The 25,611-nt window shown below is 42.7% G+C and overlaps 1 protein-coding gene across 1 annotated transcript; it reads left to right on the top strand.

The window, feature by feature from the left end:
- On the top strand, window positions 1-25,611 carry wdr75 (WD repeat domain 75). Its single transcript, XM_084162385.1, has 20 exons — window positions 1-99; window positions 8,678-8,807; window positions 10,893-10,958; window positions 11,054-11,153; window positions 11,344-11,468; window positions 11,659-11,729; window positions 12,222-12,338; window positions 12,459-12,547; window positions 14,027-14,185; window positions 16,295-16,470; window positions 16,934-17,109; window positions 17,776-17,927; window positions 18,156-18,333; window positions 19,373-19,467; window positions 19,621-19,716; window positions 19,951-20,120; window positions 20,393-20,452; window positions 20,575-20,721; window positions 21,100-21,191; window positions 25,048-25,611. The coding sequence occupies exons 1-20, from the start codon at window positions 14-16 to the stop codon at window positions 25,265-25,267; spliced, it is 2,505 nt and encodes an 834-aa protein (XP_084018511.1). The 5' UTR covers window positions 1-13; the 3' UTR covers window positions 25,268-25,611.

The following is a 25,611-nucleotide window of genomic DNA, read 5'->3' as shown; positions in this document are numbered from 1 at the left end:
GAAATTCGGAAACATGGTAGCGCACGCAGAAATCCGCGTGGTTCACCGTGGTGGCAGCAAAATAAACTTCAGAGAGCCAGTTATTACAAATGATTCCAGGTACGTGTGTGTGCATTGCAGCTGACATGAGCTAAACCTAAACTAACTGTATGTCACAAGTATGGCATGGACGCAAACTGTAGCCCTGGCTAGCTAGCTTGCTAACCTAGCTAACGTGTTACTGTATAGCTACAACACAAGTACTTTAACCCTGAGATAAACGTAGCTATCGCTGTCTGTGGTCCTGTACCTTAGTTGGTACAGCATGGCGCTTGCAACGCCAGAATTGTGGGTTCTATTCCAGGGAGCACCCATACGTAAAATGTATGCGTGCATGACCGGCGTTGCTTCGTCCCGCAACGAACCATTGTTTATACAGATGGCTCGTTGCAGAAGCTTCCGTACATAGCCAGGCGTCCTTGATCAACTAAAAAAAAAGTACCCAATTGTCATACTTGAGTAATTTTCTATTAAGGTATCTTTACTTTTACTCAAAAGTGAAAGTCATCCAGTAAAAACTTGTGTAGTAGTCTAAAAGTATTTGGTTTTAAATTTTTATTTTATTTTTTATTTAACCTTTATTTAACTAGGCAAGTCAGTTAAGAACACATTCTTATTTACAATGACGGCCTACACCGGCCAAACCCGGACGACGCTGGGCCAAATATACTTAAGTGTAAAAAATACATGTTATTGCTAAAATATACACTGCTCAAAATAATAAAGGAAACACTAAAATAACACATCCTAGATCTGAATGAAATAATCTTATTAAATACTTTTTTCTTTACATATTTGAATGTGCTGACAACAAAATCACAGAAAAATTATCAATGGAAATCAAATTTATCAACCCATGGAGGTCTGGATTTGGAGTCACCCTCAAAATTAAAGTGGAAAACCACACTACAGGCTGATCCAACTTTGATGTAATGTCCTTAAAACAAGTCAAAATGAGGCTCAGTAGTGTGTGTGGCCTCCACGTGCCTGTATGACCTCCCTACAACGCCTGGGCATGCTCCTGATGAGGTGGCGGATGGTCTTCTGAGGGATCTCCTCCCAGACCTGGACTAAAGCATCCGCCAACTCCTGGACAGTCTGGTGCAACGTGGCATTGGTGGATGGAGCGAGACATGATGTCCCAGATGTGCTCAATTGGATTCAGGTCTGGGGAACGGGCGGGCCAGTCCATAGCATCAATGCCTTCCTCTTGCAAGAACTGCTGACACACTCCAGCCACATGAGGTCTAGCATTGTCTTGCATTAGGAGGAACCCAGGGCCAACCGCACCAGCATATGGTCTCACAAGGGGTCTGAGGATCTCATCTCGGTACCTAATGGCAGTCAGGCTACCTCTGGCGAGCACATGGAGGGCTGTGCGGCCCCCCAAAGAAATGCCACCCCACACCATGACTGACCCACCGCCAAACCGGTCATGCTGGAGGATGTTGCAGGCAGCAGAACGTTCTCCACGGCGTCTCCAGACTCTTGTCACGTGCTCAGTGTGAACCTGCTTTCATCTGTGAAGAGCACAGGGCGCCAGTGGCGAATTTGCCAATCTTGGTGTTCTCTGGCAAATGCCAAACGTCCTGCACGGTGTTGGGCTGTAAGCACAACCCCCACCTGTGGATGTCGGGCCCTCATACCACCCTCATGGAGTCTGTTTCTGACCGTTTGAGCAGACACATGCACATTTGTGGCCTGCTGGAGGTCATTTTGCAGGGCTCTGGCAGTGCTCCTCCTTGCACAAAGGCAGAGGTAGCAGTCCTGCTGCTGGGTTGTTGCCCTCCTACGGCCTCCTCCACGTCTCCTGATGTACTGGCCTGTCTCCTGGTAGCGCCTCCATGCTCTGGACACTACGCTGACAGACACAGCAAACCTTCTTGCCACAGCTCGCATTGATGTGCCATCCTGGATGAGCTGCACTACCTGAGCCACTTGTGTGGGTTGTAGACTCCGTCTCATGCTACCACTAGAGTGAAAGCACCGCCAGCATTCAAAAGTGACCAAAACATCAGCCAGGAAGCATAGGAACTGAGAAGTGGTCTGTGGTCACCACCCGCAGAACCACTCCTTTATTGGGGGTGTCTTGCTAATTGCCTATAATTTCCACCTGTTGTCTATTCTATTTGCAAAACAGCATGTGAAATGTATTGTCAATCAGTGTTGCTTCCTAAGTGGACAGTTTGATTTCACAGAAGTGTGACTGACTTGGAGTTACATTGTGTTGTTTAAGTGTTCCCTTTATTTTTTTGAGCAGTGTACTTATAATATAAAACTAATTCCATATATTACGCAACCCAGACGGCACCATTTTATAGTTTTTTTAATGTATGGATAGTCAGGGGCACACTCCAACACTGACATAATTTACAAATGAAGCATGTGTGTTTAGTGAGTCGCCAGATCAGAGGCAGTAGGGATGTTCTCTTGATAAGCCAGATCAGAGGCAGTAGGGATGACCAGGGATGTTCTCTTGATATGTGCGTGAATTTGACCATTGTCCTGTCCTGCTAAGCATTCAAAATGTCAGAAAATGTATGGTGTAAAAAGTACATTATTTTCTTTAGGAATGTTGTGAAGTAAATGTAAGGTACTTATACCAAAAAAAACTACTTGGGTAGTAGTACTATTTTTACTTACGTACTTTACACCACTGCACAGAACAAAAATGTCAACGCAACAGGCAACAATTTCAAAGATTTTACTGAGTTACAGTTCATATAAGAAAATCAGTCAATTTAAATAAATTCATTAGTCTGGATTTCACGTGACTGGGAATACAGATATGCATCTGTTGGTCACAGATACCTTAAACTGGTAGGCGCATGGATCACAAAACCTGTCAGTATCTGGTGTGACCACCATTTGCCTCACGCAGCGTGACACATTTCCTTTGCATAGAGTTGATCAAGCTCTTGATTGTGGCCTGTGGAATGTTGTCCCAGTCCTCTTCAATGGCTGTTCGAAGTTGCTGGATATTGACGGGAACTGGAACACGCTGTCATACACGTTGATCCAGAGCATCCCAATTGTGCTCAATGGGTGACATGTCTGAGTATGCAGGCCATGGATGAACTGGGACATTTTCAGTTTACAAGAATTGTGTACAGATCCTTGTGAAATGGGGCAGTGCAATATCATGCTGAAACATGAGGTGATGGTGGCGGATGAATTGCACGACAGCGGGCCTCAGGATTTCGTCACGTTATTTCTGCATTCAAATTGGCATCAATAAAAGGCAATAGTGTTCGTTGTCCGTAACTTATGCCTGCCCATACCATAACCCCACCGCCACCATGTGGCAAACCACTCGCCCACACGATTCCATACACGCTGTCTGCCATTTGCCCGGTACAGTTGAAAATGGGATTCATCTGTGAAGAGCACACTTCTCCAGCGTGCCACTGGCCATCGAAGGTAAGCATTTGCCCACTTAAGTTGTTTACGACGCCGAACTGCAGTCATGTCAAGACCCTGGTGAGGATGACGAGCACGCAGAGGAGCTTAACCGAGACAATTTCTGACAGTTTGTGCAGAAATTCTTCGGTTGTGCATACACAGTTTAATCAGCTGTCCGGATGGCTGGTCTCAGACGATCCCGCAGGCTGGCGTGGTTACATGTGGTCTGCGGTTGTGAGGCCGGTTGGATGTACTGCCAAATTCTCTAAAACAATGTTGGAGGCAGCTTATGGTAGAGAAAGGAACATTCAATTCTCTGGCAACAGCTCTGGTGGACATTCCCGTAGTCAGCATGCCAATTGCATGCTGCCTCAATTTGAGACATTTGTGGCATTGTGTTGTGACAAAACTGTACATTTTAGAGTGGCCTTTTATTGTCCCCAGCACAAGGTGCACCTGTGTAATGATTATGCTATTTAATCCACTTTTTGATATGCCACACCTGTCAGGTGGATGATTATCTTGGCAAAGGATAAATTATTTAACAGGGATGTAAACAAATTTGTGCACAAAATAAGACGTTTTTTGTGCGTTTGGAAAATTGCTGGGTTATTTTATTTCAGCTCATGAAACATGGGACCAACACTTTACATGTGGTGTTTTATAGTTTTATTCAGTATACAGTACCAGTCAAAAGTTTGGACACACCTACTCATTCCAGAGTTTCTTTATTTTTACTATTTTGTACATTGTAGAATAATAGTGAAGAAATCAAAACAATGAAATAACACATATGGAATCACGTAGTAACCAAAAAAGTGTAAAACAAATCAAAATATATTTTATATTTAAGATTCTTCAAAGTAGCCACCCTTTGCCTTGATGACAGCTTTGCACAGTGTCAGACACATCTCAACATCAACTGTTCAGAGGAGACTGCATGAATCAGGCCTTCATGGTCGAATTGCTGCAAATAAACCACTACCGAAGGACACCAGTAAGAAGAAGAGACTTGCTTGGGCCAAGAAACACGAGCAATGGACATTAGACTGGTGGAAATCTGTCCTTTGGTCTGGAGTCCAAATTTGAGATTTTTGGTTCCAACCGCCGTGTCTTTGTGAGACGCAGAGTAGGTGAATGGATGATCTCTGCATGTGTGGTTCCCACCGTGAAGCGTGGGGGTGCTTTGCTGGTGACACTGTCTGATTTATTTAGAATTCAAGGCACACTTAACCAGCATGGCTACCACAGCATTCTGCAGCGATACGCCATCCATCTGGTTTGCGCTTAGTAGGACTATCATTTGTTTTTCAACAAGACAATGACCCAAAACACACCTCTAGGCTGTGTAAGGGCTATTTTACCAAGAAGGAGAGTGATGGAGTGCTGCATCAGATGACCTGGCCTCCACAATCACCCAACCTCAACCCAATAGAGATGGTTTGGGATGAGTCGGACAGCATAGTGAATGAAAAGCAGCTAAGAAGTGCTCAGCATATGTGGGAACTCCTTCAAGACTGTTGGAAAAGCATTCCTCATGAAGCTGGTTGAGAGAATGCCAAGAGTGTGCAAAGCTGTCATCAAGGCAAAGGGTGGCTATTTGAAAAATCTCAAATATAAAGTATATAACACTTTTTTGGTTACTACATGATTCCATATGTGTTATTTCATCATTTTGATGTCTTCACTATTATTCTACAATGTAGAAAATAGTAAAAATAAAGAAAAACCCTTGAATGAATAGCTGTGTCCAAACTTTTCACTTGTACTGTATATTAACTCTATCTTACTTCTAACTAGGCAAGTCACTGATTCAACTAGCTCGCTAGCTGGCTACTGATTCAAAATGTAATGTTACACATACCGGTAACTAGCTAGGTGCTATTAGCAACGGGGGTGTAACGTTAACGTTATTTAAATACACTAGCATTGCTTTCAATTGTATTGGGTTGCACAAAAACAGTCCATGGGAAGCCAGAATGTAAATACAATTCTATTTCAACTTAGGGTGTTTCCACATATAGTCCTCTTTAAAAGAACCGATCTCGGTCCTCTTTAAAGTGAACTCGGGAAGAAAAGAAAGAGGAAAATAACTGTTCCCTTTGAATGAGGACTGAAGGTTGTATTTATTTTTTATTTTATTTTTTTTATTTTTTATTTCACTTCACCTATTTTGTGGTCCGAAACCTCTTTGCATTCCCATTGCTATGTTTAGAAAGAAACCAAGGTATTTTTCCAACATTCACTCAATGAACTCTGGCTGGCCCACAGTCTGGGTTTTTACAAAGGGCAGGACGAGCCATTTCATCAGAACGTGTTATCGGACCGCTAGATATACCTACTCACATTTTGGAAGCTAATAAATTGAATTTAGGTAAACTATGAGACATAATAATTATAATCAGATGATTAATAATAACATGTAAATATTATTGGTAACAGAATAAATAGCAGAAGAATAACTGCAGATTAAATAATGCTGTGTAATTTAAAATTGTACACCCAATGAAGGCTACTGCCCCTTTAAGAGCAAGCATTGATTCACCAAATATGTCATCATAAACTATTCAAACCGCACAATCGAATAAACGGCTTATGAAGCTCTTAGCCTATAGATCATGACTCATATTGCAAATAAATAATCTGAACATCGTGTCGATACAAAACTCAATACATATTTTGTCATGTCTGTGCATCCTTGACGCTAATCAATGTCCAAAAACAGCACACGTTTTTTCCGCGAACCTGAACATCGTATTATCTCTCTTGTGGCACCAATGTGAGTGGTTATGGCAGGGGGAACGGTATTGCAGTAGTCTAGTGTGTGGTGCGGCATTAATGACAAGCGAACATTACATTTAAAAAAACATTTTAGTCATTAAGCAGACGCTCTTATCCAGAGCGACTTACAGTTAGTGAGTGCATACATTTTTCATACTGGCCCCCCGTGGGAATCGAACCCACAACCCTGGCGTTGCATGTACCATTCTCTACCAACTGAGCTACAGGAGGCCCTAACATGGAGAGCTTTGTTTTCACATTGCCCTAAAAAAGGGAACCGGACCACAGACTTCAAGCGAACCGAACTTAGACCACCTCTTGAGATGGTTTCCGTTCTTTTCGGGGCTCTTTTGAGGGGTCTGGGTTCCCTTGGAGTGTTCACACTGAGTTCACAAAAGTTGTCTGAAAGGGGCCAAGTTTGAAAACACTTAAGGGACTCTCTGCTTACCTCATGTCAAAATAAAAGTCCCCCTCAAGTTATTCCTTTTTGTCTACATATGGCACACATGCAGTACTTTTTTATTTTGACATGCGGTAAGGAAAAAGGAAGTGAACAGACCCACGTTTGGAAAGTGTTTATTATTAATCTTTTAGATATTGTGTCTGAAATGTCCTCCCATCATAATGACCAACTGTCCTGCCCACCGGCACAGTAAGTTGAAATTGAATTATATTTAACTTCTGACTGTTTTTGTACAACCCAATACAATTGAAAGCAACGCTAGTGTATGTACAGTGAGGGAAAAAAGTATTTGATCCCCTGCTGATTTTGTACGTTTGCCCACCGACAAATAAATGATCAGTCTATCATTTTAATGGTAGGTTTATTTGAACAGTGAGAGACAGAATAACAACAAAAAAATCCAGAAAAACGCATGTCAAAAATGTTATAAATTGATTTGCATTTTAATGAGGGAAATAAGTATTTGACTCCTCTGCAAAACATGACTTAGTACTTGGTGGCAAAACACATGTTGGCAATCACAGAGGTCAGACGTTTCTTGTAGTTGGCCACCAGGTTTGCACACATCTCAGGAGGGATTTTGTCCCACTCCTCTTTGCAGATATTCTCCTAGTCATTAAGGTTTCGAGGCTGACGTTTGGCAACTCGAACCTTCAGCTCCCTCCACAGATTTTCTGGCTAGGCCACTCCAGGACCTTAATGTGCTTCTTCTTGAGCCACTCCTTTGTTGCCTTGGCCGTGTGTTTTGGGTCATTGTCATGCTGGAATACCCATCCACGACCCATTTTCAATGCCCTGGCTGAGGGAAGGAGGTTCTCACCCAAGATTTGACGGTACATGGCCCTGTCCATCGTCCCTTTGATGCGGTGAAGTTGTCCTATCCCCTTAGCAGAAAAACACCCCCAAAGCATGATGTTTCCACCTCCATGTTTGACGGTGGGGATGGTGTTCTTGGGGTCATAGGCAGCATTCCTCCTCCTCCAAACACGGTGAGTTGAGTTGATGCCAAAGAGCTCCATTTTGGTCTCATCTGACCACAACACTTTCACCCAGTTCTCCTCTGAATCATTCAGATGTTCATTGGCAAACTTCAGACGGGCATTTTTATGTGCATTCTTGAGCACGGGGTCCTTGCGGGCGCTGCAGGATTTCAGTCCTTCACGGCGTAGTGTGTTACCAATTGTTTTCTTGGTGACTATGGTCCCAGCTGCCTTGAGATCATTGACAAGATCCTCCTGTGTAGTTCTGGGCTGATTCCTCACCGTTCTCATGATCATTGCAACTCCACGAGGTGAGATCTTGCATGGAGTCCCAGGCCGAGGGAGATTGACAGTTATTTTGTGTTTCTTCCATTTGCGAATAATCACACCAACTGTTGTCACCTTCTCACCAAGCTGCTTGGCGATGGTCTTGTAGCCCATTCCAGCCTTGTGTAGGTCTACAATCTTGTCCCTGACATCCTTGGAGAGCTCTTTGGTCTTGGCCATGGTGGAGAGTTTGGATTCTGATTAATTGATTGCTTCTGTGGACAGGTGTCTTTTATACAGGTAACAAGATGAGATTAAGAGCACTCCCTTTAAGAGTGTGCTCCTAATCTCAGCTCGTTACCTGTATAAAAGACACCTGGGAGCCAGAAATCTTTCTGATTGAGAGGGGGTCAAATACTTATTTCCCTCATTAAAATGCAAATCAATTTATAACATTTTTTTTTGTTGTTATTCTGTCTCTCACTGTTCAAATAAACCTACCATTAAAATTATAGACTGATCAATTATTTGTCAGTGGGCAAACTTACAAAATCAGCAGGGGATCAAATACTTTTTTCCCTCACTGTAAATACACCCAAGTTGCTAAAAGCACCTAACCGGTAACGTAAGCTAGCTAGCTAAACCTGTTTTTGGTATTTAGCTAGCTAGTTAGCTAATCATAATAAACAGTCTACATTGAATCGGGAATAACCGTAGTCTCTAAAACTGATTTTCTTTTCGTCAGGTTCCTTTTGTGTGCCTCGGGGGAGTCAGTGAAAGTGTACAGTTCCAGCTCAGAGGAATGCATCCATGATTTGCAGGGACACACAGACCTGGTGTCGGGCATTGTCCGCAACCCTTCAAACCACCTGCAGGTTTGTAAATACAGTAGCTACCAGTTTGTGGGCCCGATATGTGAAAACTTTCCATACTGGGCGTTACAGGAAAGCCCTATACAAAACGTCACCATAGACTTTAACTAACCCGTTCTTGGCGACACTTTTTTCACCGACTCAAGAACGAAGAAAGTATCTTAGAAATGTCTGTGTCCAGTTGCAGGTGGTTTACAAAAAACAGCGAAAACGCAAAGATATTAAATCCTTGTTTTGTACCGAGTGAGAAATGCCTCTTGCATGTGTGTAGATCTTTGTTTTGGTCGCACAGTGTGACGCGCTGTCATCTACTTCTACACGCATAGTTCCTGCAAAGATGTTGTGAAATGCAAGATGTCTGGCAGCTAAAATGCAGAGGGAACGCCTCACTTGGTGCAAAACATAGATTTAATATCTTTCTGAGTTTCCGCAGGTTTTTGTAGAATGACCTGCAACTGACACACACATTTCTAAGATACTTTTTTCACAGAATGGAGAACAAAGAAAGTATCACTAAGAATAGGTATTATTATTATTATTATTATAAAATAGGTAGGTTGAAGAATCTATGGCAGCGTCTTGTATAGGGCTTTCCTGTAACACCCAGTATGGAAACATAGTTATCACATATCTGGTAGCTATAAAGACAGTAGCTACATACAGTACCAGTCAAGTTTGGACACACCTACTCATTCAAGGGTTTTCTTTATTTTTACTATTTTCTACATTGTAGAATAAAAGTGAAGACATCAAAACTATGAAATAACACATATGGAATCATGTAGTAACCAAAAATGTGTTTATATTTGAGATTCTTCAAAGTTGCCACCCTTTGCCTTGAAGACAGCTTTGCACACTCTTGGCATTCTCTCAACCAGCTTTATGAGGAATGCTTTTCCAACAGTCTTGAAGGAGTTGCTGAGCACTTGTAGGCTGCTTTTCCTTCACTCTGCTGTCCAACTCATCCCAAACCATCTCAATTGGGTTGAGGTCGGGTGATTGTGGAGCCAGGTAGCTTAGTGGGTAAGAGCGTTGTGGCAGTAACCGAAAGGTCGCTGGTTCTAATCCCAGAGCCGACTAAGTGAAAAATCTGTCTGTGCCCTTAAGCAAGGCACTTAACCCTAATTGTTCCTGTAAGTCGCTCTGGATAAGAGCGTCTGCTAAATGACTTAAATGTAAATCTGATGCAGCACTTCATCACTCTCCTTCTTGGTCTTACACAGTCTGGAGGTGTGTTTTGTGTCATTGTCCTGTTGAAAAACAAATGATAGTCCCACTAAGCGCAAACCAGATAGGATGGCGTATCGCTGCACAATGCTGTGGTAGACATGCTGGTTAAGTGTGCCTTGAATTCTAAATAAATCACAGACAGTATCACCAGCAAAGCACCCCCACACCATAACACCACCTCCTCCATGCTTTACGGTGGGAACTACACATGCGGAGATCATCCGTTCACCCACACCGCGTCTCACAAAGACACAGCGGTTTGAACCAAAAATCTCCAATTTGGACTCCAGACCAAAGGACAAATTTCCACCGGTCTAATGTCCATTGCTCATGTTTCTTGGCCCAGGCAGGTCTCTTCTTATTATTATTGGTGTCCTTTAGTAGTGGTTTCTTTGCAGCAATTCGACCATGAAGGCCTGATTCACACAGTCCCCTCTGAACAGTTAATGTTGAGATGTGTCTGTTACTTGAACTCTGAAGCATTTATTTGGGCTGCAATTTTTGAGGCTGGTAACTCTAATGAACTTATCCTCTGCAGCAGAGGTAACTCTGGGTCTTCCATTCCTATGGCGGTCCTCATGAGAGCACACAATTTTGGTTACTACATGATTCCATTTGTGTTCTTTTCATAGTTTTGATGTCTTCACTATTATTCTACAATGTAGAAAATAATAAAAATTAAGAAAAATCCTTGAACGAGTAGGTGTGCCCAAACTTTTCACTGTTACTGTACGTGTCTGCAATCAGCAACTTGTTTGTCTAAAGAATAGTTTGTTGTTGCTTCTATGGTTTGGTGTCTCTGAGGAATGTTTGTTCATTGCAATGTTTTGAGTGTAGACTTGTTTCACTCTCCTGCAGGTATACTCGTGCTCAACAGATGGCACTGTCCGATTGTGGGACTTCACAGATGGCATCCTCATCAAGGTACAGCCACAGCCGCACTCTTCGAAGTCATTTGCCATCGCTGCGTCCTTTTTGCTTCATGTATTTATAAATCACTTTACTATAATACTTTTCAGACCTTCATTATTGGGTACCCCATCTACTCCATATACGTCTCTGAAAAACATGGAGGAGTTGTGTTTGTCGTCATCCCAATGGCAAATGACAAAAGCTCTGGTAAGTACAAATCAGAGGTTGGCATTTGCTCATCGATTGTCCTTAAGCCTATATAGGGCCTTTTTGCAGTCAGAGTAAAAGTGTTCTTTCAAGTCACAAGTGATTTATTTTGTAATTTGTCAACATAATAGTGCAGAATTTTGAGGAGGGTGACCTCTGACAGTGATGTGGTATGTGTGTGTGTCTTCAGAGCTGTTCCAGCTGGTGGCTGTTCATCTGCCCCGAAGTGTGGACCAGGAAGTGGAGGCGCGAGAGCTCTCGGCCGTGCTCTATGATGTCAGCCCCTACCCTGGGGCTGCCTCCTTTGGCAGAGAGGTACGTGTAGTAGGCCTACCAGGGACTTCAGTAGCAAACAAGTCTCTGGCAGTAAACGACTTACGCTTGGGTCACTTGTCATAGTTTGCCCATTGTATTGTTAAGCGAAAGGCATGAGGTTTTTTATTACCACCTCCAATATGGACGCCAGCTCTTCACGAAAAGCTTATTTATTTCTCCAATCTAACAGGGTGAATACATTGCTGCTGCCAAAGGTTTACAGCTTGAGGTGTTTTTCTTCAAGAAGCAGAAGTCCTACAGGTAAACAACATTCTGCCCCATCAGGTGGCTGTCCCCTTCAAGGACTCTAAGCATGAATGTTAATGACTGGTTTTGTCTCTCTGGCTAGTGTTTGTGCAATACAAGTCCAAACACGCTGAACGGCAGTCTTGTTATCTGTTGGATGAGTGGCCTTTCTGCTTGTTTGTGGTCAGGAGTGGGGGAGTTCAGCCAGCCCTCTCAATTGTTTTGAGCAACCCCCTCGTCTGGAAACAGGATTCATTACAGTATTATATGGGGATTTGACATTGCCCAACTAACATTACTCATCAAAGTAAGCCTCCTGTAGCTCAGTTGGTAGAGCATGGCGCTTGCAACGCCAGGGTTGTGGGTTCGATTCCCACGGGGGGCCAGTATGAAAAATTTATGCACTCACTAACTGTAAGTCGCTCTGGATAATAGCGTCTGCTAAATGACTAAAATGTAAAAATGTAGCACTCATTCAACTGTATTGTCTGTTTCTGTGACCCACAGGTTTCTCCTGAAGTCGGGGATTAAGAAAGGGGCCAAGAATGAATTCACCTGTGTCTCGTGCCACCCTAAAGAGGACTGTATCGCCACAGGTCACGCGGACGGCAAGATTCGCCTGTGGTGAGTGATGCCGGAAGAACATAGAGTCCCTGACCATACATGGCCTCACTTAAGACCAAATTTAGGGGAAACACTGGATTGGCATCACTCACAATCAATGTTCTTTCTCTGTCTTCATAGGAGAAACTTCAACCAGAAGAAGGAGTACACGTACTCCACCCTGCACTGGCACCACGGGGCCGTCAACACACTGCACTTCACCCCTGAAGGTAACCTATAACCCCTGACCCTATAACTGTTGAATTATACCTATACAAATCTTCATCTTTGATCACACTACATTGGTTGTGTAGAGAAGCATGTCTGTTATATGAAATATATTTTATTTTCTCTGTTAAGCTGTGTGCACTGAACTGACATGCATGATTGTTGCTGACATGCATGATTGTCCAGATTAAGGGAATTAAATAGTATATAATGTGCACCACTGTGGCACTCAACTCAAGCAGTGGTAGCCTACTGCTGACAAAGTAATTCAAAGCCTCTACTTTATCACTCGGGTCAGGATGCTACTTTCTAGTGCTACTATATTTGCCTTGTAATGTTATTAAAACATAGTTAACCTATTTACCTAGTTGGCTTGCCGTGTGTTCTGTAAGATAACTATTCCTCTTGAGTCGCATTCATGTTGCGAGAGCCATAGGGAGGGAAACATGTATTCTGACAAGCAATCAGTACACATAAATTCCTAATTCAAAGCTGTTTTGGGAAATGTATTATGAAAGCAGTTTGGACCTTTTGTTAAAAATTGTTTTTTTTCTCCATTGCTACCATTTTATTTATTTACTCCTTCTATGGCGCGAGTGACATCGTTTTACAAATGCAGTTACAACCGACGTTTCAAGCATGGTTTAGGAGCAGCTGCGCAACATAGCCCAAAGGGGACAATGGCATCTAGAATAGAAACCCCAAAAATCAAAGGGAACAATTATTTGTAATAAAATATTAATTATGAATAATAACAACAACAATTAGGATGTTGTGTCCAATGGGGTAAATGCAGATCGCAAACTCCATGCTTCAGCCTATGGAAATGTTATAGCCACTATGCTGCATCAGTTGGGCTACAGGTGATCATGCTTACTGCTAATGGCACATCTGATAGACCATGCATAGGCAATATGCATGGTCCAATATGTAAACATTATTTTAAACATTTTTACCAATATGTTATTGGGCTAATTTCTGGAGGTGGAAATTATATTTTAGATGGTGTCAGCATAATTTTATTTTTGTTTTTTAAAAGTCAACAGAACTGAGCTTCTCAGTCCTTCTATATAAACATTATCCTGAATGAACTTCAAGCAAAACATTAGGAAATTTAGCTGGCTACATTCTTTCTATGATAAACATGAGAAATCTGATGGCAATGCATAGGTTTTGCAAAAAATACCTTGCTTTTTCATTCTAAGCTAATTTAGTTGTGTGGCCAAGTAATGTTGCACTTCTGTTGTTATCGATGAAAACAAAGCTATTTTTTGCCGAATGTGTTGCATTAATGTGAAGAAAAACTATAGTTGCACGTCCTGATCACTCTATTGAAGCAAATAAACACATTTGACTTTCAATATAAAACGCAGGTGAAATGGTTTAAAACTGTCTGCTCTATGCCAACTGTTTTCCTGGTTCATGATGTAAGCATTCTGACCAGTGGCGTGACGGTCTTTGTCTCCACTTCTTTTCTGTAGGCACCAACCTGTTAAGCGGGGGGATAGAATCGGTGCTGGTCCAGTGGTGCTACACACAGGAGAACCAGAAGGACTTCCTGCCGCGCCTGGGCGCTGCAATCACACACATTGCTGTGTCACCTGACGGTTCATTGTTCTGCACCTCCCACTCTGACAACAGTAAGGACTGTTACACCCTGTTACAATAATTTCATGGTTAATTCCTCCCATCTTTCCTCCCTCCCTTGAAGTAATCACTGATCTGACATGACTGGAATGGTCACTGCTATGTAGCGGATTTCATTGCTATTAATTTGTTAGATCAGTGATTACTTTAAGGAAAGATTCTTAAAATTGTTCAGGGTCCTCAGTCTCACACTAGAAGGGGACAGCAGATTCCCAAGTAGCATATCATATTTTATCTTAGCAATGGCTGGTGCTGACATCATCATGTACAGTGGGGTCCAACATTTGCTAGAGACTGTATAGACTAAATAATACATACTGAGCTATATTGTATGCCTTTATTAAATTATTTTATACTAATTCAATTACTCAGAGAAAGAGATTTTGTTTAACAAGTAATAAATACATCTCAGAAAGATAGGGGTCAAAAGTTTTGGATCCCCTGTTTTCAATATGCCCCTTGCGAGGATAACGACACTGAGCCTTTTCCTAAAATGTTTATGAGATTGAAGAACACATTGTAAACGCCTGGAGCATTGGCACTTGGATTGGAACCAGTGCTATGGTCAGATGACATGAAAATAGAGCTCTTTGGCCACGCACACTTCTGGACGGTTTTGCGTTGAAGAAAGATGCATAATCAGAAAATAACCACATAGCTACTGTAAAATATGGTGTTGAATCTTTGATCTTATGGTGCTGTTTTACTTCCACTGGTCCTGGGGCCCTTCTTAAAACCTTGAGACCTGCGGTCACTCCGGCGTCATTTAGTGCCTTTAACCCCTCTTAAACATTGCGTTTGAGCTGCAGACTTCTTTGCATTGGATTCGTATATTTCTTCTGCGTCCACTGATGCCAACCATTAGTCTATGTGATTTAATGGGAACTAGTGGTGTTAGTGAGACCAGGGCGGATCACGAAAACTGTTCCTCTCACAAAAACGTCAGTAATGTCCGAACAGTTTGAGCAACAATGACCCCCTATGAAAAGCTGATACACACACGTGTAATCTGTTTTGCTCACAAGCAACACAAGTCGTTAGAAGGTAAGGGGTTCTTCTACATAGATCATAGGAAATCCCAGGACATAGTAATATAATACTGTAATAAACTCACATAGTTGTCACTGACTAGTTGGATATTCATTTCCCACTGAGCAAACAATTTCTGTACTTACAGCACTCTTATAAACACATTTTCTATCAGGTTTTTGCTTGGCGGACCTTGTTTGTTTATTGACATTTGTCAAAACTCATGAATGCAGCTGTTTATGTCAAATTGTTTTGTGTTCTACTTGTAGCCCTGGATGTCCTGAAAAGTAAATAGTAAAACAATTAAATGTGAGGCTAAATATGAGGGCAGAGCAAGCAGATGAATGAAATAACAGAATTTCTGCTTTTTCACTGGAGGATTTCCTGGTTTCAAATGAGTTAAGGTCCAACGGCATCATGACCTTTACCAAGTACCAGGACATTTTAGCCAAAAACCAGGTTGCCTCTGCCAGGAGGCTTATACTTGGCTACAAGTGGATCTTCCAGCAAGACAACCACGAGCACATCTAAAATCCACAAATGGTTAATTGACCACAAAATCAACATTTTGCAATGGACATCTCAGTCTCCGGACTTGAAACCTGTGGTTTGAATTGACGAGGGCAGTCCATAAGAGCAGACCAAGGATATCAAGGATCTGGAAAGATTCTGAATGGCGGAATGGTCTAAGATTTCCTCCCAATGTGTTCTCCAATCTCATAAAACATTTTCGAAAACGGCTGTGTCGTTATCCTCGCATGGGGAGGGTGCTGGAGTATTTATTTTAATTTTTTATTATTACTTGTTGAACAAAATCTCTTTCTCTGAGCAGTTGTATTAGTATAAAATAATATAATTTCCCGATGTTTTTTTTTTATAGCTCAGTATTTGTATTATTTATTTAATAGTCTTTTTGCTCCTCTTTATCAAGGGATCCAATAATTCTGGACCCCACTGTATGTTATTTTGTCAAACAACTGGAAGGGCTTTTGGATGTTGTCACAGAGTTCAATCTGTAGACCTGATCCATCCTCTTTATTTTTATTATTTCTCTCTCTTCCCTATCCCTCAAGAAATCACTATAATCCAGAGCTGTGTTAAAGTGTCGGCCATCATCCAAGGGCTGGTAAAGGGCGAGGGTGTGCGGACAGACCTGACGATCGACCCGCGTAGTAAAGCCTTGGTGCTCAACGGGAAACCAGGCCACTTGCAGTTCTACTCTCTCCATCACGACAAGCAGCTCTACAATGTAAGCATGTCTTTTATCGCCAGGAGCTGTCAATGAAAAACACAATACACTGTCCTTGTAAACTTGGCCCAGGGAGCTATCTAGGAATGTTCTTGAACTTTGATGTCATGTGACTCATAGACAGAATGACTAGAATGGATTTGTGGTCCTCTGTAGCTCAGCTGGTAGAGCACGGCGCTTGTAACGCCAAGGTAGTGGGTTCGATCCCCGGGACCACCCATACACAAAAATGTATGCACGCATGACTGTAAGTCGCTTTGGATAAAAGCGTCTGCTAAATGGCATATTATTTATTTATTATATTTATTATATTCAAGTCATTCTATTTCTATGGCCTGAGTCTTGGAGGTCTGGCTTCGCTCTTTTGTCATGAACTCAAAATTAGCTCTTTGATAACTTAATTAACTCTTATTGACCAATCAAGCTGATAAAAATGATTTTACTATTTCTCTTCTACCTTCAGTTGGACATAGTACAGCAGGAGTACATCCACGAAGAGGGTCTGGATCAGTTTGAGGTGGTCAAGGCGGCGTTCGACACCCGCGGCGACTGGCTTGCTACGGTGGAGGAGAGGAAACAAAAAGGCTCTGAGCTGGAGATTAATTTGAAGCTGTGGGCGTACGATGAGCAAACTCAGAGGTACTATTTGTTTGCACACCATAGCCAGATGGTGAAGCGTGATTCATCACTCCAGAGAACGCGTTTCCTCTGCTCCAGAGTCCAATGGCGGCAAGCTTTATACCACTCCAGCCGACATTAGGCATGTGTACGGCTGCTCGGCCATGGAAACCCATTTCATGATGCTCCCAACAAACAGTTATTTTGCTGACCTTGCTTCCAGAGGCAGTTTGGAACTCGGTAGTGAGTGTTGCAACTGATGGTAGACGATTTTTACACGCTACGCGCTTCAGCACTCGCCAGTCCCGTTCTGTGAGCTTGTGTGACCTACCACTTCGTGGCTGAGCCGTTGTTGCTCCTAGACGTTTTCCACTTCACAATAACAGCACTTACAGTGGACCAGGGCAGAAGTTTTACGAACTGACTTGTTGGAAAGGTGGCATCCTATGACGGTGCCACGTTTAAAGTCACTGAGTTCTTCAGTAAGGCCATTCTACTGGCAATGTTTGTCTATGGAGATTTAATGGCTGTGTGCTCGATTTTATACACCTGTCAGCAACGGGTGTGGCTGAAATGGCCGAATTCACTAATTTGAAGGGGTGTCCACATACTTAAACGTACACTATATATACACAAAAATATGTGGTTTCCATCTTTCACCCACTCTCCACCCTTCCCCCTCCGTAGTTTTGTGCTGAACACTACAGTCACAGCCCCCCACGAGGACCGGATTACAGCCATGTGCTTCAGCCCCTCACCAGAGACCACCATGCTGGTGACCATCAGCTTCGACGGCCATTTCAAAGCCTGGCTGCTGGCAGACCACTCGGACACCAAGGGTAAATGGTTCTTTCTACAGCGTTTTGGTTTGGATCACTGAGCCTGATGGCCAGGATTTCGCAAGAGTCTGCCTATATATGTTCTTTCATTTTGGTCCTGGAGACCTGCTAGTTATTGTTCACTGACACATGATTTGGCTAATCAAGGTATTGATGAGCTAAATCAGATTGATGCTCTAACATTATCCCTGGCTTTTCCTTTCTCTCTATGCCGCTGACTACCAGCAGAGGGCGCCTCCTGGTCATGTGACTTTGTGGGCGGGTACCACCTTCTTAAGCCTGGCTGCTGCTGCTTCTCGGCTGACGGCTCCCTATTGGCTGTCGGTTTCCAGGAAGTGGTGACGGTATGGAGCCCCGCCTCCTGGGAGCTGCTCACCACCCTGTCCCAGCCCCCAGGGGCCATCAGGTCAGAGCTCACACTTACACACGTATAAACAAACACACACACTTACAAACAACTTCACACACTGATACAAGTATACACAAACACGCATTACCATTCAAACGAACAAACATTTCAACAACTTTCCTAACAAAAAAACGTGTATGTTAGCAGATAAGCCGTCTGTCAACAAACAAGATGGCCTTTTAAACTAGCAGCTATGACTCATGATATGAACTTAGATTCACATTTACATTGTTTATTTGTGTAAAACCCTCCGTGGTAGATAAGTCTAATATTTGACCTCACTGGCACAAAACAAGAGTGCACTTTATGGCAACAGATCGGGAACATACAAAAAAACTAGTGATATTGGCCAGCCATGTCAACTTGGGAGACAGAACCTGCTCTGCAACATTGAGGGAGCTTGCCAAGTCAGCTCCCCCCTCCTTAGGTTAGCGAGTGCAGAAAACTAGTATTTGGTGTTGTCTTACTCAATTGCATGCCAGAGCTGCCTAGCTGCTGCCTATAAACTCGTGATAAATGTTAACTGTTGCAGTGCTGTGTGATTTACCAGTCCCAATTAAAATGTGTTCTTTTACTTCCTCTGGACATTTGCATGCCCTGGTTTTAGTGCTGTTATTCACAATGGTCCCAAGAGTCAACTATACATCACTCTTAATTATTTTACTTCCTCCACCTAAATGAGGATCTAATGTATAGGACTAGCTCTGCCTCATATGTGCTCAGAGTAATGGAGACACTTGCTGGTACAGAAATGGCTTTGGAAGTTGAGCACTGCAGACATCCTCTCTGCACTGTTATTCCAGCTGCCCACAGCCCCTTCTATAACCGCCTCCTATGGATTTTCTGTTTGGCGTCTACCTGTGCTCTGAACAGAAATGATTTCAGGTGACTAAATTTGTTGTTGTAGCTCTGGTGTGGAAAAGCTCCTTGCCGCTAATCCTGTGATTGGGTTGTGGTATGGTCAGGGGGACTTTGAAAGTATGGTAAGAGACTGGTGACAGGGTTTGAAAGTTAACAGACTCTTTTGATCCACCAGGGACCTTTGTTTTGGACGGTTAAGCTGTTCCAAGTACCTGTTGGGGACCAGCACCAAGAACCAACTCAGTTGCTGGAACCTCCTCACCTGCTCACGTAAGACAGACCCTCTGACACGTGTGTGTGCCTATGTGCAACTGTCCTATAAGCAACATATCCACAACCTAAAATAAAAAAAATCTGTTCAATCCATAGACCTAACTTTTCTGTTTCTACTTTTGTTTCTCTCTCTTTCCTTCTCTCTCTCAGTGGAGTGGAGTACCCCGATGGATGTGAGCCTGCTCCAGGCCGACCCACTGTCTGAGAACATAGCTGCCTTCTGCAGTCAGTCTGACTGCTCTGACTGTGAGTGCTTCCAGGTTCTAGCTCCCAGCTCCAACGGGACTCTTTCTGTTTGCTTAGTTAGATTTAGACTTGGCTGGGTCTACCATATGACAAGGCTAAAGTACATATTATAGAATACCTAGGGGACCCTGCCATGCTAAACTTTGGGTCCCTGGGTTGTGCGGTATGGCAACATCACCTAAACATAAATAGGTTATATGGGCTTCACTCATCAATGCCCTCTCCTCCCACCAGTGTTTGTGTTCAAGCCCAGCGAGCCGCGGCCCCTCTACTCCCAGAGGGCCTTGTGCACGGGCCAGGTGCAGCACGCCGTCTTCGCCCCGCGTGACCAGATGCTGGAGAGCTGCGAGGAGCGCGCTCAGTGGCTCAACAGATCCCAGCTCTACTTCCTCACCCAACACATGGTGAATATATAATACACAGACTGTCTCCAGACTCAAGGCTTCCTCTCCACGTCTCCTTTCCTTTGTCACCACTAATGGATTAAAGGACTGGACACACCACATGTTCTGTTCCAATTCAAACCTTGAAGATAAGTTCCCCCAAACTACTAAATTACATTGAAAGTAAAGAACCCGTTCATCTGAGGTGATGGAGCATGCGTGGGTTTTACTTCTTATTCCACTGGCAGGTAACTAACCACAGAGTTCTGTCTGACATCCTCTCTCCATTGTAGGATTTGATGACATTTAGCACCAAGACTGAGGAGGACAGACTGTTGGCATCCAGTAAACAGGTACAATCCCACTTTGTTACAAAGCAGTTGCAAAACATATTGCCAAAGTAATCTATTCCTGTAACACATGTATAGCATTCTCTATTTAAGTCCTGACTATTTGTTTTTGGGGTGTTTTTCAGCTCGTGGTGGACGACAGTGTTGCTGTGACGCCGTTCTATCTGTTGCTAGGGAAACACAGACAGCAGCAGCAGGAGAAGCAAGAAGTGCTGACCAATCCCATGGCAGAAAGGACTCAGCTACCACAGGGCTCCATTGCCATCAAGGAGGTGTGTGTGTGTGCACGAGCATTCATGCAAGGGTCACTGGCCATTCATTTGCGGACCTGCAAATAAGCTAGTGTTTTTACGTTCTGTAGTGTTGGCCCTCAAAGTTCATGTTTGTTTTGCTAGAATGCTTAAATAGTGCATGTGCCAAGTACTTGTACACTTCCATGTAGTGAACTACTGAATATACGGAGTTCACTTTAGATGCTAGCTGAGACTAATTGGTCTGCAAATATTTCTAGATTGTATTAGAAAGTTCAATAAAAATGTTATGTACTTTTTAGATCAGGTTCTTGATCATTGCCTTGAAGGGGGGGAGTGGAAGACAGTGAGCAATAAGCATCAGGACCTCCACATAACTCACTCCTCTCTCCCCCTCAGCTGCTGTACACCCCAGCCCACGTCCTGCCTTCAGCCTCGTTCCTCTGCTCTATGTTCGTCCGCTCCCTGCTCATCTCCAGCTCTTCAGCCAGGTGAGTCCAGTAACTAGTAGTTACTTTATTGTCCCAGACAAGAAAATGGTTTGTGGCATATAGTCAAAAAAAAAAAAAGAATAACAAATTGTGCCAATGTGGTGTAGCGGTCGGGGCTCCCGACTCAGGAACGCATATAGATTTTGGCCACCCTCTGTCTATTCCCCTACTATTGAGGTCTGAATTCTGATTGTAAAAAATTATACATTACAATTGACATAGAATCACAATAAATAGGTTAAGCTATATTGGCCTGAAAACAATTAAGGTCAAAGCAGTATGGTGATGATGGCCTTACACCCTAGCAGACTCTTTCACCAGTCTTGCTCTGACACATCAGTGCAGATGGAGACAAGGTGAGGAAGCCACATCAAACAAATGAGATTTGACCACCTGGTTTGTCTTAATCAGAACTAAAAGGCCAGAATTGAATCCAGCGCATCCGGTTCAAGAACTGGAGATGTGCAGGCCACCACACACTGGCTGTGTCCGAATACCCATACTAGTGTACTACAGACTTAAACTGCATACTATTTACTCATCGCTGCATACTATTTAGCACGTACCGTTTAGTAAAAAGTATGCCCCGGCTGCAACACAGTAGCGGCTCCTGATTGGCTGAGTAGGTGGGGCGGGACCGAGTGCAGATGGATTTTTCCAAATTCAACAGACATGCATCTCATTAACCTGCCTGATAATAGCACATTTCCAACTTGATTAATTTCTCTAAACTCTGAATAGAATAGGAATGGCATTCTAGGCCTACTCAGGCTGGTTATAAGCACACTATCACATTCAACCTATACTGTAGTAGACCATATAGCCCATCTATCCTATTTAAAAAGGACTGAAGACAGAAACAGATCATGTTGATTCCATTTCAACATATTTATTAGCGAAACCAAAGTGCTGTAACATACACTACCAGTCAAAAGTTTGGACACACCTACTCATTCAAGGGTTTTTCTTTATTTGTACAATTTTTTACATTGTAGAATAATAGTGAAGACATCAAAACTATTAAATAACACATATGGAATCATGTAGTAACCAAAAAAGTGTTAAACAAATCAAAATATATTATTCAAGTAGCTACCCTTTGCCTTGATGACAGCTTTGCACACTCTTGGCATTCTCTCAACCAGCTTCATGAGGTTGTCACCTGGAATGCATTTCAATTAACAGGTGTGCCTTCTTAAAAGTTAATTTGTGGAATTCATTTTGAGCCAATCAGATGTTTTGTGACAAAGTAGGGGGGGGTATACAGAAGGTAGCCCTATTTGGTAAAAGACCAAGTCCATATTATGGCAAGTTGAGCTCAAATAAGCAAAGAGAAACGAGAGTCCATCGTTACTTTAAGACATGAAGGTCAGTCAATATGGAAAATGTCAAGAACTTTGAAAGTTTCTTCAAGTGCAGTTGCAAAAACCATCAAGCGCAGCACTATGATCAAACTGGCTCTCATGAGGACCGCCACAGGAATGGAAGACCCAGAGTTACCTCTGCTGCAGAGGATAAGTTCATTAGAGTTACCAGCCTCAGAAATTGCAGCCCAAATAAATTCTTCACAGAGTTCAAGTAACAGACACATCTCAACATCAACTGTTCAGAGGAGACTGTGTGAATCAGGCCTTCATGGTTGAATTGCTGCAAAGAAACCACTACTAAAGGACACCAATAAGAAGAAGAGACCTGCTTGGGCCAAGAAACATGAGCAATGGACATTAGACAGGTGGAAATTTGTCCTTTGGTCTGGAGTACAAATTGGAGATTTTTGGTTCAAACAGCCGTGTCTTTGTGAGACGCGGTGTGGGTGAACAGATGATCTCCACAGGCTTAACCAGCATGGCTACCACAGCATTCTGCAGCGATACGCCTTCCTATCTGGTTTGCGCTTAGGGGACTATCATTTGTTTTTCAACAGGACAATGACCCAACACACCTCCAGGCTGTGTAAGGGCTATTTGACCAAGAAGGAGAGTGATGGAGTGCTTCATCAGATGATCTGGCCTCCACAATCCCCCGACCTCAACCCAATTGAGATGGTTTGGGATGAGTCAGACAGCATAGTGAATGAAAAACAGCCAACAAGTGCTCAGCATATGTGGGAACTCCTTCAAGACTGTTGGAAAAGCATTCCAGGTGAAGCTGGTTGAGAGAATGCCAAGAGTGTGCAAAGCTGTCAAGGCAAAGGGTAGCTATTTGAAGAATCTCAAATATAAAATATATTTTGATTTGTTTTTAACACTTTTTTGGTAACTACATGATTCCATATGTTCCATATTCATAGTTTTGATGTCTTCACTATTATTCTACAATGCAAAATAAAGAAAAACCCTTGAATGAGTAGGTGTGTCCAAACCTTTTGACTGGTACTGTATATCAATTAGATCCAATAGCCTAGTACACACACCAAAACTTTTCAGATGTTCAAATCAAAAGGCTATTGCACAGACAAACGTGGACAGTCAGGTGCATTACAAATTCAGAACCGCTGGACAGCAACATAATAAACTAAACCACTGATCATTGGGAATGAGATCAGAATGACTGCTAAGGCTTGATCCATTAATTAAATAGGTAGCCTAGCCTACAAAACTAAAACGATACATATGTTCAAATCAGAATGCCTGATTTAACATGACATCAGTAACGCAGTACTTGGTGCCGACACATTCAGAAATCAAGATGGTTTAGTATTTAGTTTAAAAGCTGTGACGAAGGCCAAGAGAACAAGAAACACTTTTCAGTGAAAAAATAGAATCACTATAAAAAAAAATAATACTTGCAATGCTCATTTTAAGGAGCACAAAAATGACTTAGCCTACATTTTTTAACTCTACTGCAGAAGCTTCAGGCATCTTCCCATTTAAGTAGCCTAGTTTTGTTGTTTGGCTACTTGAAGAGACCTAGGGCCTATCACTCGCAGCCCACCTCTTCCAATGCATTGTGGAAAAGTGTGCATCAAATTCTACTAGATTATCTGAAATGAGTATAACATCCTGGCATTTACCACTATTCATTGATTTCTGTAGCACATCCACATATCTAATTGATCAGCTGTTGTCAAAGCCTAAATGAGTATGACATCCGGGCATTTAAAGTATATTCGATTTTCGAAATGTCGAATACTATTAAACTTAAATTTAAAACGGCCTACTATTTAGGATTCAAGTATGGGTATTCAGACACTGCCATTGACTTCATTTGGAAGGTTGTGAAGTTCAACTGTCCGCTTTTATTGAGAGGTTGATGTGGACTGAATAATGACATATGAAGAGGCATGTGCATACTGCACAGTCATTATTTGGATGGTTGTCTGCACCACTCAGACTTGGCATGATGTCTGTGTTGACATTGCTCAGGGTCAAGGGTCACTCAGCCAAAGGCCTACTGGGAGATCGGAGAGATGGCTCTAGTCTTGGCAGCGAGGCTGAAAACACTATCAGCCTCGTTAATCTTTGAAATGTTTTTCAAATCAACAATATGCCTTCAGAACTTTTCAATTCCTGACTGAAAAGATCCAAAATAATGTCCCATGATTTGTATTCTTTGTATTTAGGCTAGTTATTGGATTCCCCCAGGTTGTTGTTGTAAATGAGTGTTCCCAGTGAACTCATCTAATCTTAAACATAAAAGGTTACATGGGTACAAAAACAAACCGTATGGTTGGACTACTTGAGATGGAAACAGGGGCTGATACACCTCGGTTCAGCAAATTCAGCAGATAAATTGACAATGCTACGGAAAATATTTCATTTTATGCTGACTGTTAGGAATAGTTGCTTAGTTGGCCTCACGACCAGGACTTTCACCACGCTTATACAAGTGTTTTGTTGTTTTCTAATTGCTGAAGCGAGGAAAAGGAACCTGTAGAAGAGGAAATGGAGAGTGAGGAAGGGGACTCTGAAGGGGAAGCAGACCCCCGAGACGCCAGGCAGGATCTGGGGGGGTCGGCAGCATGGGGCCCAGGTGAGGAGTTGGGGGCACCAGCTCTCACGAAAGCCCAGGAGAGGGAACTGAGGAGAGTGAAAAATGTTGACCACAGCTGGCTCAGCAACCTCCTGGAATGTTAACCTTTACCAAGCCGAAACACACCACACACACCCTTTACCCAGTCATAGTTTTCCTATGGCTGTATTTTGATGTAATAAAATAGATTTCAATTTTGAAATGTGCCGTATCATGCTTATCGTTTCTGGCATATAACAGTCATAAATCTTTAAGTGTTTTCTAAACTCAGATTGTAATTTCTGCTCAGCATCAGACAGATTTTGTGCTTCAGTCTACACTCAGGCATTCTATCACTGGTAGACAACGCTACTTTTCTCTGGTAAAATGCTGGATTAACTTTAAGCAAAACATTAGGAAATGTAGCGGGCTACACTCCTTCTATGATAAACATTAGAAATATGATGGC

The sequence above is a fragment of the Coregonus lavaretus genome (assembly GCF_964263955.1).
Source record: "Coregonus lavaretus genome assembly, chromosome: 5".
NCBI lineage: Eukaryota > Metazoa > Chordata > Actinopteri > Salmoniformes > Salmonidae > Coregonus > Coregonus lavaretus.
Note: the sequence above shows the minus strand (reverse complement) of the source record. Positions and strands in the feature narration are given on the sequence as shown.